At 35.9% G+C, this 15,580-nt stretch overlaps 1 protein-coding gene across 11 annotated transcripts in view; it reads left to right on the top strand.

Moving 5' to 3' along the window:
* The window catches only part of LOC136033020 (uncharacterized), a 408,980-nt gene that overhangs the window by 289,002 nt on the left and 104,398 nt on the right, over nt 1-15,580 (top strand). For all 11 annotated transcript variants that reach the window (XM_065713569.1, XM_065713568.1, XM_065713566.1 and 8 more), the window contains one exon: nt 12,905-13,121. In XM_065713569.1, coding sequence (XP_065569641.1) covers nt 12,905-13,121 — 217 coding nt within the window. The remainder of the gene's footprint in view (nt 1-12,904; nt 13,122-15,580) is intronic.

Here is a 15,580-nt window from a genome sequence, read left to right as displayed (position 1 = left end):
AAGAGACTGGAACTGATCCACTATAGAACCACAAAACAGTGGTTCAAATACTCCGATATGGTATCCGTGGTGCGAAATTTATTAAGAGTCAAACAATCTGGGTCATGGAATCTCCACTTAAAATCCACCTCTGACATACTACCTTATCTGGCGGTTTGTGGCCACAATAATTACACAAAATCCTTCCAGCTTTACCTCCAGTGAATGACCAAGCTCAAAGAAACCCATCCTGTCGTTTATCAAGCCTTCTGGAATGGGATACATATGATCTGAAGTTCCCATAGATTCTGGGCTGGGCTCTCTACGGATCTTGTCATTGAGCAGGAGGTTATGCGTTGTCTTAAAATGGCTGGTGGCCTAACCGATGGAATTGGTATGATAGTGGTTCAAATATTTTTATGGGTTCTGTCTCAACCAGTCTGCTATGCACTAAATCTGGTTATGGACGATAGGTCACATGTTTTCTATGGAACTAGTGAACAACATAAGGAAACATACGAGCCGAGGCAGCTAAGAGACTGTAAAGACACCAAGCTCGTTATCGATTTCCTAGAAAAAGGATCACCATTTAACGAGAATCTTCAACTAAGAAACATAACCAGTGGTCTGACAGCCTACAAATCCGCCAACGTTGATTCTGACAGAGATTTATGCCTAAACATCATTGACTCCATGTCTGGAAAGCTAGTCGCTGGTTTTGTATTTCGACGAAAAACAACAGGCAGTTCAAATTAATACAAAGCAGAATCCAGGTGGAGACTACCAAAGATTCGACCCACTCTCCTTTTTCAGAAGTTCATCACGCTAGCAAAGAAGATCAATATCACAGAATCTGAGTGCTTTCAACATGAACTTTGTACCTACCCAGCATCACTTTTTGGTAGTTCTTATATGCTCCGGTCTCCGAACAAGCTAGAGTTTGCCAAGGCTATAACACAGGCTAACAATCTTGAGGAGCACTCTACTTCCCTTCCCAAAGGCATTCAATATCTCATCGACGGCGGAGCTTTTCTGCACAGAATTCCATGTGCCAAACACGAACGATACTCCAAGATCCTTGACCATTATGCTACTTACGTGACCCAGGAGTATCCACCTGTCACTATTATGTTTGAAGTCTACGGTGGCAGAGCTATCATGAAGGATATGGCCCAGTTCTGAGTTCTGAGTTCTTTATTTAACAATAAAACCCATAAACAAAAAATTGCTTCAAGACAATCTCCCCCATAAGGCTCCAAGGCCGGGAAAGAATCGAAAGTCGAATAGAAGTCGTATAATCGGCCGTGATATCTTCTTTACAGGCGATATGCGATTGAAGGTAAAAAAAAGGATGAATTCTTGTCCTGCAATAAAACAAGGACAGGTTCATCTGTGAGTAGGCTGTTTATCTCCGATCAAGGGGCTTCACCGTAGTCCAGGCACCAGTTGATTCGGATGTCCCAATTTTGCAAGCTGCTGTTGATTCTTGCCGGTATTCGATCAAAGCTCGAACAAAGCTCCCTGAATATGGAATATTCACAAATTAAAAGAGAAACTGGGCCAAGAGACATGCCATCTGATTCTTTTTGCTCACGTCATCTTTTGCTGTGACTTTATTTCACGGATCCATAGTGTGGGAAAAGGCCGAAGATGCCGATTTTTGTACATCAGCTGCAGTCTTCATGCTCAAATCAGCTTCGAAGGAGGAAGTAAGGGCTACTGGAGAAGACGCTCTACCTGCTTCTTGTCTGTTTCGTCCGCTTCTGAAAATCGTGAAGGGCTCCTGTCAACTGGAATGTAGCTCAACGAGATTTAGTTGCTTTAAAAACTGATTAGCTTGAACTGCAGCGTGTAAAACGTGCAAAGGAACAGCATGTTCTAACTCTCCAAGAATCAAAAGCAATAATGATGAGGAGAACGTCGAAGCTTAGTTATCTAAATCAAAGAATAAGCTGTAAATACTAGTCTGAGTTTGATCTTGTCTTTCAAATGCTTATGAAGATGATTCGATAATTTTATCAGTTTTGAAGACTAGTCTGTGTGTTGTTAATAGTTTATTCTAAGAGGGATTTTAAATGTCAGTGACTGAAAACTATTTTCGTAAATGATTTCCCTTTTCTAATATTTTTCATGTTTTAATAAACATTTTACAATCACTTTTCATAGGCCGACCCATCAGGTAAATAGCGCCAGCGACGATCAGATTCAGTCTAACTAATTATTAGATCTCAAAACCGACAATGTAGCCAGCGAAAAATGGTCTGGTAAAAAAGAGGGTCACGACAACGAGAAGCGTAAAAATCACATATTGATGATTATGAAACTTTTTTTATATACCGTACACCAAATTTGACTCCATTTTTGCACTTGTCTCGTTTTTTTACATTCGAATAATAATTCAGGTCAAGAGAAATGAACAATTACCGGAGCTTAATTTATTTGCTAGGAAAGTGAGAAAACTGACACGATACACAAAAAAACTAATTTTGTGTCGGCTTAGAATGTGCAACTTTAGATATATTGTTCAGCTTTTTTTTGTGTAACATGGTGTAAATATCACTTCTGTTGTAATTTGATTGAGGTAAAGTCTAGTTTGCCTGTACTAAAATGACAAACTTAAAAGTACTCGATGGTGTTGCTAGTGTTACAAGCTCAAGTTCCGTTTATTTCCATAAAATAACAATAACAAAAACAATATCCCAAAGGGATCAATGGCCCATTATTTGGGAAACGACATAGAATAAATAAAGAATGATAAAACTTGGCATAAACATACTCAACAACGTCTAAATATAAATCTATAAGGAAAGGAAATAAACTCACTGGCAGTCCCCACGAAACAGTGACCCTCACATCACCCGACAATAGAAAACAATTTAAAATTCTCTGCGTCATCGAGGATGCAACGCCAACAAAAAAAAAATCAAACCATATGAAACTTCTAATAAGAAACCTTTAATAAGAAACTTTTCATCTGTCTCTTAAAGGAGCAGAGTGTTCGTGACTGCCAGATCTCAGCGGGAGCCAAGTTCCAAGCACAACCCACAATACCCGGCCAGACCGAAGTCTGAACGAACCGAGGGAGTAGCTGGAATCACCACATCCTCCCAGTTTCAAACTGTATACTAATTTACTTCCCCTACTAGTTTGAGCAGTCCGAAAAAACAACATGGGAGATCTCCCTGGAGTATTGATATACCAACGAAGATAGAGATAAAACATAAATATCTTTAACCTTAAGGAGGTCAACAGGAGTGTGTGTAGCCGACTGGAGAATTCTCGCCGCTTTTTCATGAAGATGGTGAATAGGAGCAAGGACCAAAGGAAATGTGGACATCCACATAGACGAACAGTAACCTGTATAAGGTTAAATGAGAGAGAAGTATAAAAGACGGAGGATAGGAAAAGGAAATAAACTCTTTAATTTTCGGATGATTTCAAGTTCACGGGAAATTGTCACTCTTATTATTTGAGCATGCCACTTAAAAGATAAATATTCATCCAAAAGAACTCCCAGGAATCACCCATATCTATCTGGAAGGGGCTTATGGAACCTCTTGGTGTAGGAAGCTTAGCAATTGTGAGGTAGCTCACACCTTTGCGAGAAAAAAAAATCAGAACGTACGACTTTTTTACATTTAAAGCTAGTTTATTAATGTTAAACCAAATAAATATCTTCTCAAGCATTGCTTGAAGCTTTAGAATAAGGGATGATTCATCTAAGGCTGCAGCACCTAAAGTAGTGTCATCTGCAAATGCTATCAATTCTTCTCGACTATCAGATGTGAACACCAATGTATTCTGAGAGTCAGATTTGACACACTATCCAAAGCAAACATTGTTAATTGGGGTGTTGAAAAGTCGGTAGAGATCGTTCACATAGATGAGGAAGAGGGTTGATCCAAGAGTAGAACCTTCGGGTACTCCCTATTCAATTGGAACTTCTTTGTCTGTAACTTCCGTGGCGATAAATCTGTCAGTTAGGTATGACGAAAACCAAAACAATGCTTCCCCACGCACACCAAGATGAGAAAGTTTACCAATGAGGATCTTGTGTGTTAGGCTGTCAAAAGCTTTCTTTACATCAAGAAAAAGGGCTGCAGGAATAAGATTAGAATCTAAAGATCGTCGTATAAACTGAAGAAGTCTATTTCAAGTATGGTGCATCCATAGTGCAAAATTCAAACTGAGGCTGATGGCAAAAAAAGACAGATTTTGGATTGCTGATATCAACCACTCCCCACCCAAGTTTAACAATATTTTGAATACCTTCATATATCAAGAGATACTAAGAAAAAAAAAGTAGCCACGGGTAATGTCTTTAGATTTGCTAACTTTCTTTTTGTTTCTGTTGGGATTTGTTTGATCAGCAACACTTAAGGGGTTATTGCAGAGATGCGTCCTTATCCGCTTATCCGTCAGATGGTAAGGGAATCAAGAGTGCTATCCCAAGTGATTTATCACTATTTCTACTTATTTTTTTATATTACCTAAATGGAGCCCTCGCGTTGGGAGCACGAAAAGATAACAATATTATTAATTTGTAAGAAAGAACATTTCATCAAAATCTAGAGTTGCTGAGCTTGTCAAATCCTGGAGGTATTGGTGTTGTATAATGTGAAAAAGCTGATTAAACAGCTCTGTTGGACATTATAAGCAACATACTGATTAAGCAACTTCTCATACAAAAATTAAGTTTGACGCGTTATATTCCAAATTAATGCAACTCTTTTGGTCTTAAAGCTGTCAACTAAGCTTACTCGTAAACAAAAAAAAAATCCATCATCCAGAAATACATTCTAGCCTTTAAGAGATTTTAGAGGGTGACAGCCACTCTACGATTCACGATATTTTGAGTTCTTCTAAGTTTTGCTTGATTGTGTATCAAAATTTAGTGCATTGATAATAATATCTGTTTTTAACCTAACTGGATTTGAATGTCTTTCGATTCCTTTTCAACTTATAGTTTTTAAATTGTTAAGATTAATAGAGCAAAAGTAACATTTTATTTAATGCATTGAAACAATTTTCCTATTCTACATGTTTAAATAAATTATGAAGAATGATAAATACGGACAACATTAATAGAAATCATAACAGTTTGTGGTTACAAACTGTAAGTAAGGAGTTGGCTCAATAGTAACCAAAATTATAGAAAGTAGAATTTTGATACCAATAGATATACCAAAAGAATTGGCTTATTGTGTCAATTTCAAATATATAAGTTTCTTTAAATCTAGTCTTACTCATTAAAGGCTACAAGTCTGAGAAAATTCACCTGATTCTCAAAAAAATTAGGAAACAACTCCTAAAAGTCATAAAACCTTATTGAAAATCACACCATCAGATTTTTCATATCAGAAAACCGTACTTTTTAGGTTTCAAGCTCCTATCTGCAAAATGTGGAATTTTATATTTTTGGCCAGAAGATCACGGATGTGTTTTTTTTTCAGGGGTGATCGTATTAGCAAGGGGATAGCCCCCTCCTTAACACCTTGTTCTTTACAATAAACTTATAATTGGGTCCCAATTCTGTAAGAACGACTCCTGAAACACAAGGATCGTTTGACCTAAACAATATGAATCTTTTTTAAAATCCTGATAAATTTTATTGTAATGAGCGAGGTGTTGCGGAGGGGCAATCCCCTTCATATACGTAATAATTTCTGTTAAATTTAAGTTTTAACTTCGCTCCTTACTTCTAATTGAAAAAACTTGTTTTATTTTATTTAATTTCCAGATAAAACTAACTGTGGTAGAGAGCTGCACTTGTAACTTTTGCGATTATATGGTTCTTCAGCATAGTCAGCCTAAATATCCAATAGTAGTCAGCTGCAATGTGCCCAATTGCGCCAATTCATAAAATTTTGAAGGGAACAAAATACATTTTTCAAATACTAAGGGGGTTTTCCTTTTCTTTCAATTTTTTTTCTATTGAAAATACCAACAGATTCTTTTTGTAAGTAAAATACAGAACAAGGTGTTATCAAAATCGACAGGGGGGGGGGGGGTTGTGAAGCCCCCTCCCATACCCACTGGCGCCACTGCATTAATAAATTTTCATGTTTCTTGGTAACATTCTTTCATTTTTTGAGCATCCTAATGGAAGCTACCACCTTGTGTGCACGTCTTAAAACCATTCTGTTGCAAATAACACTCTAAAAACATCAGCTTCATAATCTTGGGATTTTCTGTCATCAAGCCCTTATAATTTGAACAAAAGCCACCAAAGATTCTTCCTGCATTTCATCCATAGTTCATTTGAAGTTTTCAATACGAATTAACGTAAGAATCTGAATCCTGTTGAATATACCAGCTTAGGCTTTTCCATAATAGGTTTAGGAATAGATGCCCAAGTCGAACGAAACATTCTCTATCTGTTTTTATCCAATGTTTCCACATTTTACTTTTTTAGTCCTAGCTTAACGTGAAAAGGTGGAAAAATGATTCAGCCCTGACTAATTATTAAACTATAGGTACATTTGGTGTTTTTGGTTCATTGTTGTTACGAATTAGACAATATTTTTAATCCCAATACTTTTCTTTGGCTCCACTGTCAAACCTTGAAATAAAACATGGATATTTTGTGAACCTTCTTTTCTTACCAAGACGAAAATTTCCTGCTTCAAGATCAACACAAATAATTCAGTTTTTCTCAGTACATGTTAGCAATACCATGATTATGTTCATACTGTAATATGTTTCTGTCCTGATTGTCCCAGTAAAAGAGCTCTATAAACATTTACAACGCTCTAAACTACTCATTATACTATGAAGAAACAATCTCAAATCTACTGGACCATATTAAGTAACACCCAATCCAGAAAGTATACCTTAGATATCTTGATAATATTCCAATTGAGAGTGCTCTATGAGAAAAAGAAGGGAATTTCAGTCTCGATTTCTGTAGAAAGAAGTTCTTGTGCATCCATCCAATAAGTTTCTCTTCAACATGGATGCTAGCTCTGATGCTTTTGTGGAGACTTTAAAGTTCACGTATCAAGTCGTTTAATTCAAGTTGATTAGACAGTTGACAGAGGCTGTACGTTTGTGTTTGAGTTTCATTACAAACATTGATTTGCCTGAGTTACTATTAAATCACTACTTTCTTCTGGCTCTTTCAGTTTCTTAAAAAAGTAACTTGACGAATAATCCATACTTAAAATGAGCAGAAATTATTATAAATGAATAAATGAAAAACTCAAACCGAATTCTGGTTAAAATCAACAATCACATCCAACAAAAAAGGAAAGAATTTCACTGATATGTATGAGTAGATTAGTCCTAATACGAGAGAATTTAAAAGAATAATGAAGTTAAATTTAAAGCAAGGAGAATTTGCCACAAATAAGAGCAAGGCACCACCCCTCTTTAAATTGTATGAAGGACAAAGTTTCATTTGCACTTAATTTAAAAAAAGTATCTTAAGCACAATACATTTTATGTATTTTTTTAAATATATTTAAAAACTATATTAATATACTTTAAACATTCTTTTCTTGTGACACTGAAAAACAAGAATTGCTGAGACTTCTAAAAATCAATATTAAAATATTTTGAGGACATACTACATTGCTATATGCAAAATTTGACAATTTCACTGTTTTTTATCTATATTTTCCGTACCTATTTCTTATTATCAATGGGCTAATAATACCAGTTAAAAAAAAAAAAAAAAACAGTTATGTTTTGTTTCTATTCTTGGATCCAGGCATTAGTTGATCTGGGGTGAAATTTCCTGGGAGCAATTGCTATATTTGCAAAGAACTTCGGATGGTAAATCGGTTGGCATGTTTGCCTTATCCTAAAAAATAGTCAGAAAAACATATCGTTGAAATTTACTGCCATATGTCCCAAAACTGACAATTGTAATATTTCCGGATTTTGCAATTTCAGACGCTCTAGTCTGAGGGGAAATATTCTGTCTGCCCCTTTTCTGTGCCCCTAAACGGAAAAACTATGCAGAGAAATTTACAGGCACACGAGCAGGTCCAAAAATCATAGTAGCTGAAGAAAGAGAAAATATACTGCAAACATGCAATACGTTTTTACATCATCCCCATGTAAATATTTTCCTTTGAAGGCAAAAATGGATATATGAAATTAAATATGTGCGATAAATTTGTTACATTTTAGTGATTTCACTTGTCAACCTTTCATACCTATTAACCTATTTACCTTTTTTCATATAAATCGTTACGTAAAACTTGTTGCTACAAAAGCCTTAAATATGGTGATTTTACGTAAAGGCTAAGCCCTGTACAATTTTTGTAACGTTAGACTGTAACTTAAAGTTAGATATTGTAACGTTAGATATTGGCCTAAAAGAAGGGTTGTCACCCGACGAGGGAAAAAATTACTAGGTTTTAGTGATTTTCTGGTCGATTTAGTGATCTTGTTCAATAATCTAGTGATTTATGTGCTGATTTAGTGATTTTTTAATAAGGCAATATAAAAATCATTAGAAATAATGACAAATCACTGGGGGGTCGCAATCCTGCCTATAAGTAGTCAGTGTGCAAAATAAGCGAAGTGAGAAACAAATCTTGAGCTTCTTATCAGTATTGGTTCAAATATATTCCAATACCGGCCACATATTTCTACAAAACAGAGTATAAATAATGTATTTTACCAAAAATTAGTTTAATGAGATTGACTCGAATCGGTTTGGTTGGAACAAGGATTTCCATAAACAGGATTTCCCTTGCTTGGGGACTGATTGACAGGGGTTGAACTGCATGGAGTTGGTTTTAATCGGTGTTGAATTAAGCGGGAGTTCATTTGAATGGAATTCAGTTAAATGAGGGTCGAGTTACATGGGGGGGGGGAATTAAATGAGAATTGATTTCAATGAAGTTAAGTTAAAGGAGGGGTGAGTTGCACAGGAATTTAGCTAAATGAGGTTTTATTGCATGGGGGTGAGTTACAGAGATTGAGTTGAACGTATTTATTGAAACAGAGATTTAGTTTTATGGGGTTGAATTGAAGGAAACTGGGTTGAATCGGGATCGAGTATGTTGAACTATACAGGTTGAGTTGGGTGGGGTCAGATTACATGCACAAGCAAAAACAAGAATGCCTTTATTTCCATGTTTTGAAAATCAATAAATTATAATAAAAGAATAGTTGAACAATCAGATATATAAGCTTGTCAACTTTTGAAAAAAAACATATTCTTTCATTTTAGATTTAAACGATGAAAAGTTGAAAAACAAATTGCACGAAAACTCGAGATTCCTGTTAAAAACTGTTTGAAATCAGTGCCAAAACTTGGTAAAATTTTCTAAAATATCTTATGCCACTTAGCAAAAATATGTTCAACCAAACTATTTTTTTCTTTCAGTTTTATCTGTTTTAGCTTAAATATTGTTCATCCGTATTGATTTTTGCTTTTGTTCAGTTTGACTTGATTATTCATTTTAATTCCTATTCACTTATGGTTTCAATTATTCAGCTAATGTAATATCTGTTCAATTAAGTTTGATTTGTTATGTTGATATCCGCTTCTTTCAGGTTTTAATATTTACTCTTTGTTTTCCTTGGAAAAACATCTGCTGAAAAACGATTTTTAAATTAATGTCTTAATTTCGGTGTTGATTGTGTTGAGGAAATGTATTAATTGCAGGAATATTTGTGAAGCTTTATGGGCTTTTCAACTGGAAAACTAAGCAAAAGAATTTTTTTTAATTTTAGGTTATAGCCTATTCAGTTAAACTTCCGTTCAGCTGTAGTTTTATGCAATAATGTTTTAATTATGCTTTTACTTAAAGGCTTGGGGTAGACGGAGAAGAAGATTTCAAAATATATAGTTAAAGTCTGTAAACTTTTTTGTGTTTGTTTTTTTATCTTCCATTGGGCTGGAATACCGTTGAATATAGAAACAGCTTATTCCATCATTTTATTAAAGATCTGTTTCCTGCTCTATTTTATTGTAACTGATAGTATGTTTGTGAATAAGCTGTTATTTTATATAAGCTATCTGTTCTTTACAGCATTCGTTATATTAGGCAGAATTAAGTTCGTGTTATATATTCATAATACGATTCGGTTTATTTAAAGGTGCTTTTTTTAGTGAAAATTTTTCAAATATCTTTGAGACGAAAATTATTTACTCCGAAGATATGACACGTAAGTATTTTATTAAATGATGTAAATTAAAATTTTGCCTCTTTTCTCCATCAAAACAAGTTTCTATGTTACGATTAAACTTTTAATTATTACAAGGATATCAATCATGAAACGGCGTCACTGGCATGGGGGAGGGTAATCAAGAATACTATATTTGCTTCCAGTCACACTTATAAGGAGAATAAATATCGGTTGTCGAGGGACTATTTCGGGATGAAGTCCGAGGCGGTTAAGTTTTCAAGCCAAGGGTGTTACAACAATAGCACGGTGGACAAGAATTGGGCCTTGAATAACTAGATCGATTTATCTGGGAACAGTTACCTAAGATTGGACTGTGCTTGCTTCCAGGGAAGTAACCGAAAAAACTGAAATGTTTGTAGTCACCAGAAAGGTAGTATGCAGATGTCTCCAAGATATCAGACTATTGACCTTTACGTTTCGGGTGCTAGGATATCTCCAATTTTCGAGACATCAAAGCCTGCTGTCGCTTCGGCTAAAACAAGACATCTGTTTAAAAAAATTGGGGTAGTCAACTTGTCTATAGACATTGACCTCTAAAATATCACATAGATGCCAGTACTTTCCGGCTGAAAGTAGGTGTGTTTCAGAAGTGGTGTACACCTGTAAAAATATAGCCATCTCTTTCCCCTTGCCCTAAAGCTGTTGCTCAATATGATTCAAGCAGATCAGAATGTTTTGACAAATGGTTTATTGAAGGGCCTACGCCTCTGTAAATCATCAACACCATTTTGCAAGGGCAAAAGGTGCTGTCTCCTTTAGTTTCAAGCTTGACGAGGAAGAAAACTTGCCTGGTTTATGCTGAAAGAGCCAAATATCCCATCTACACCTCCATTTGTGAAGATTGACGATATCGGTAGAATTCCGGTTCAAACAGCTACAACATGCTTAATCTCTGTACCAACGTGGTTGTCAAACAATATATGCCGAAAATTCTTCCGTGGTCAAACAACCTATCTGCTTTACTTATGACGGGGAAAGAAGTATTGGGTAAGCCACAGTCTCACTTCATTCTCATTATCAAATAGATTAGATATCCTTACTAGATTTCAGCGCAAACAAAGTGCACCGTGCCTATCTTTCTTCTAAAACATTAGTGTAACCATTTAGGCCTGGGATTACTGGCGTGATTTGGCTCTCGAAATATAGAAACTAAAAATCTTTTTTTTTTATTCAGGTTCATAGAGGGTACAACGTCCGAAGATTGGACTCGCTTCGTCTTCGCAGTAATTCGGAACTAAAATCATTTTTTTTACCGCATCACCGACATTCCGCAGCTCCAATCAAAATACTCGCTAGCCCTAAAGTAGGCTGGATGCCGAGGGTCGATTGACTGTCGATAGTACAATACCATCCATCATAATATTGATATGGCTAGTCTTTGGTTTATGATAGAAAACTAATTGCAAGGTTTTACCTTTTTTTTCACGGATTAAAACTCCTTTAAACAGGAATACTTTCGTGCTTTGATATTCCCTGGACTCATTGTAATACTTGTTGAGTTTCAAGCCCAACGGATAGGAGCTTTTTTACCCTATCGTCATTCAGACAAATTTGCTGTGTATTGAAGTCCCATTGGTAAATGGTGCTTGCATTGCACGGATCGAGCTTATCGGATGACAAAAACAGTTTCCACGCACCTAAGCTTTTTTGGTGAAAGTTACTTGTTCTTTGGGGTCTTCTCGACCAAGTCTGCAAACCTTGAAATGTTTTTGTTCCTTTGTTCGAGAACCAGAAATATATTAATTCTTGGATCGCCTTTTCACCTGGGTCAAGAAGTCCAGAGTAAGGGTTACGATTATTGAGAATATTCCAAGCTGGAATAATACTTTTGGTCTGGGCAGCTCAAATATATTCTCAGTCTAATAACTTCTTTTTGTCTAGGCTGTTCGTTTCCTGTCCTACAAGTTTCAGCCCTATCAAACAGGAAATATCTATTCATGTATTTACGTTCTTTGGGTCAAGCTTTTGCCAAAAACCAAGCTCCATAAGCCAAGACCTTGGATGGCACAAAAACATACATCATTCTTGCAGCAGTAATTGCATCCTAGTAAAGGAGGAACTACAGCCCATAGTAACTGGAAAAAAGAAACTGTCTAGTCAAAAAAAAAAAATTTCATCCAAGGATGATCCAGGATTTATAACAATCATAAAGTTTAATCTCAGCAGTAAAAAATTCATAGCGAAAATGAATTTGCGAAAAGAAATAAATCATGCCCACTTTCCAGTAAAACCTATTGGTGAAAAACAGGCGAAAATTGATAATTTTATGCGCTTGCTCTTAAGATCGTGTTGGTCGTTTCTCATTAGAAGCATATTTTGTTTTGCTTTTCGCTCATTTTGAGCGAAACAACTATCTCTATATATTTTTTTCTACTGCCCTCGGACAAAGTAAGTGTGTCTCTGGCAAAACAAGGGCAATAGAGAAAAGTCTAGTATTCCTTCAATTACTTTTTGCCCTTTACAAATCCTAAAATTTTAATTTTCAATCGAAAGGGCCCTACCATGTTTCCCTGACCTTCTTTGCAAAGTAACCAAGAAAAATAAATAACCTTGGGAGACCCGTTGCTATGTAATAATTTTTCTGACAAAGTTGTTCATGCCCTCTCAGTAAATTGTCCCAAGGACCTACATGGCTGAAGATAAATCTACTTGATAGCCTTGCAATCGGTCAGAATTCCAGATTACTGTAGCTTAAGATAATTCATTGGTTTAAGATTACTGCTAAAAAAGCGGTAGCATAATTTTCAAACTAATAAACTTTCTGTATCATTTTCAGGCGAATGTCAATAAGAGAGAATGAAGTACAGATTGACGGTTGTTTTTCAAGTTCATTTGAAGTAAAAAAGGCCTCAAGATACGATTCGGGGGTATACGTTTGCCATATTGAAGATTGTTTAATGCCGAAAGGGCAAGAGTTCAAAAAATGGGTGTCTGTTGGTGTTGAAGTTCAACCAAGAGTTATTCTGTCACCATTAAGTGCCTCGGTTACTAAGGTAAGTGAAAGCGTCTGTAAACGAGCTCGTAAACAAGCTCTAGGTATCTAAAAAAACAAATAATATGGATTCTCTCAGTAGTCAAGAAAATTTGACTGTGGTCGATAATTTTATTGAATAATAGCAAACTTAGCCAAAAGTGGCAAAAATAAAATCAAGTATATTGCATACCACCTCCCGGAAAGTTATGATGTTGGTAGACTCCAGGATGAAAATTTGAGAAAAAAACTTCCAGGAACAGTTAGATACTAAACTTGAGAGCTTAAAATTTGACAATATGGAGGATGGATGGGATAATTTTAGAAAAACAATTTGTGAAGTTGCTGATGGTGTCATAGGCATGGATAAAATTGCTGAAGATCTGGAAGATGCGGTTAGACGGCACAACAGTAAAATATTATACTGGCATGTTAATAAATTGAAAGGGAGTAGCCAATCCGGACTAGTCCCAGTTAAAGATATAAATGGGGCCACAATTAGTGATAAGGAAAAGTTGAAGAAAGATGGGTGGAACATTTTGAAAATATGCTAAGGTCTTATCCTTATATTGTATACCAGAAAAATACATTAAAGTGATTTGTGCTATGTATGAGAATAATACTGCTGCAGTTAAGGTAGGAAAAGAGGTTAGCAACTGGTTTTGTATCAAGTCAGGAGTTCATCAAGGTTGTGTTCTATCCCCCTTTATATGGATAATTTTGATGGACTTCGTCTGAAGGAGCACAGGAAAGGCAATTGGAGACCACGGAATCAAATGTGGAGGAAAAATGCTCCTGGACTTGCATATTAGATGAAAGTGTGGGCGAAATGAATGAACTTTTAGAGGTTTTGTGACTTCAGTGTGCTGGGATAGGCTTGAAAATTAATGTGAAGAAAACTAAATCACTAAGGCTAGGAATAAGTGAAGATGAAAAGGTTCACTAAGTGAAGATGGCAGCTTCACTTACCTTGGTAGTATTATTAGTAAAGACGGTGGTAGCAGCGAAGAAAAGTCTGCAAACCAAGATTAGAATATTGGAAGCTACAGTGATGACAGTGGTCAAATACGGCTCTGAAGCATGGGCGCTCCGAAAAGCAGATGAAAATTTACTAGATGTTTTCCAGAGAAATTGCCTACGGATTGTTCTGGGTACCCGGCTGACTGACCGTATTTCAAACAGTAGGTTGTACGAAAAATGTGGTTCAATCCCGCTTTCTAGGGCTATAATGAAAGAAAGGTTGAGTTTACTAGGCCACGTTCTGCGGACGAGGGATGACAGATTGCCAAAGATTGTCCTTTTGGCCAACCGTCTGGGGCTACACGGAAAGCAGGTCGTCCTTGTCTGGGTTGGGAGGATGTCAAAAATAAAGATTTGAAGGAAATGGGAACTTCCTGGGAGAATGTAAAGAGGGAGTCCTTGAATAGATTATGTTGAAGGAGGAGCATGCGTAGCTGTGTTGGCCTCAGGCGGCTTGGTGCTGCAGTGAGTTATTAGTAGTAGTAGTAGGAATTAAATACAACTAAGGTATCGCTACCACTCATATAGTGATACAGAAAGCATTCAATTCATAGAAAAAGAAGAAGATTGATATTTCCTTTTGGATTATTTTTAGTTACGAAAAAAATTGCATCCTCTCTTTTCTTTATATAGCTTGATATTTTTAAGAAAATTTAGAACACCTTGTTGTCGATGTTTAATTCGATCTGAGCTCTATAATCAAATGTAGCTTCTTAATTTTCTTATGGAGCTTGATTTAAAACGCTTACACAATTGCGCTACATACACTCCAATGAATTTTTTAGAAGTTAGCATTTTTGCAGAACATGCTACACGCTAAGTTAATTTTGGAGGCGTCTGAAGCTTTCTGTGAACTTATTGTTATATATAAGTATATATTATATATATATATACTATATAATATAAAATAATTGGCATTATTTTTGAAATAGGGTGGGTGACAGATTAACAGCTTCAAGCATGTGAGCTTTGATTTCAATAAAGAATTTGTAATTTTGAGATTTTGCATCGAATCCACTAACATACATACGCTTCCTTGCTTAACTATAGCCTGCTATAAAAAGGTGTCATAATTGTTTAACTATTTCTTTATGCCTCCTTTTTCTTACTCTCTCTCCATTCATTCTACAGCTCTGCCTTTCTATTTTTCTCTCCCCCTTAATTGCCTATTAGTTCAACTGACTATTTATAATTGATTTTCGGTATATCTTTATAGAGGTCTTCAAGACAAATCTGTTTCCTGACCAAAACCTATAAAACAAACTAGCTACATACATGAGCAAGTCAACCAAAGTCTTAGTCTGTCCAGCATAGTTATTAGATATCTGTGAGACCAAAATTTATTTTTCTGAATGAAAGTAGTGATGGGCCTTAAAACTTTAGATAAACAGGAGCTATCCTACATATGAATGGGACTAACACCGCCCTGAGTCTCACCATCACCTTTTACACTATAATCTG

Source organism: Artemia franciscana, chromosome 11 (assembly GCF_032884065.1).
Source record: "Artemia franciscana chromosome 11, ASM3288406v1, whole genome shotgun sequence".
NCBI classification, from domain to species: Eukaryota; Metazoa; Arthropoda; class Branchiopoda; order Anostraca; family Artemiidae; genus Artemia; species Artemia franciscana.
This window is presented reverse-complemented; position numbering and strand designations above follow the sequence as displayed.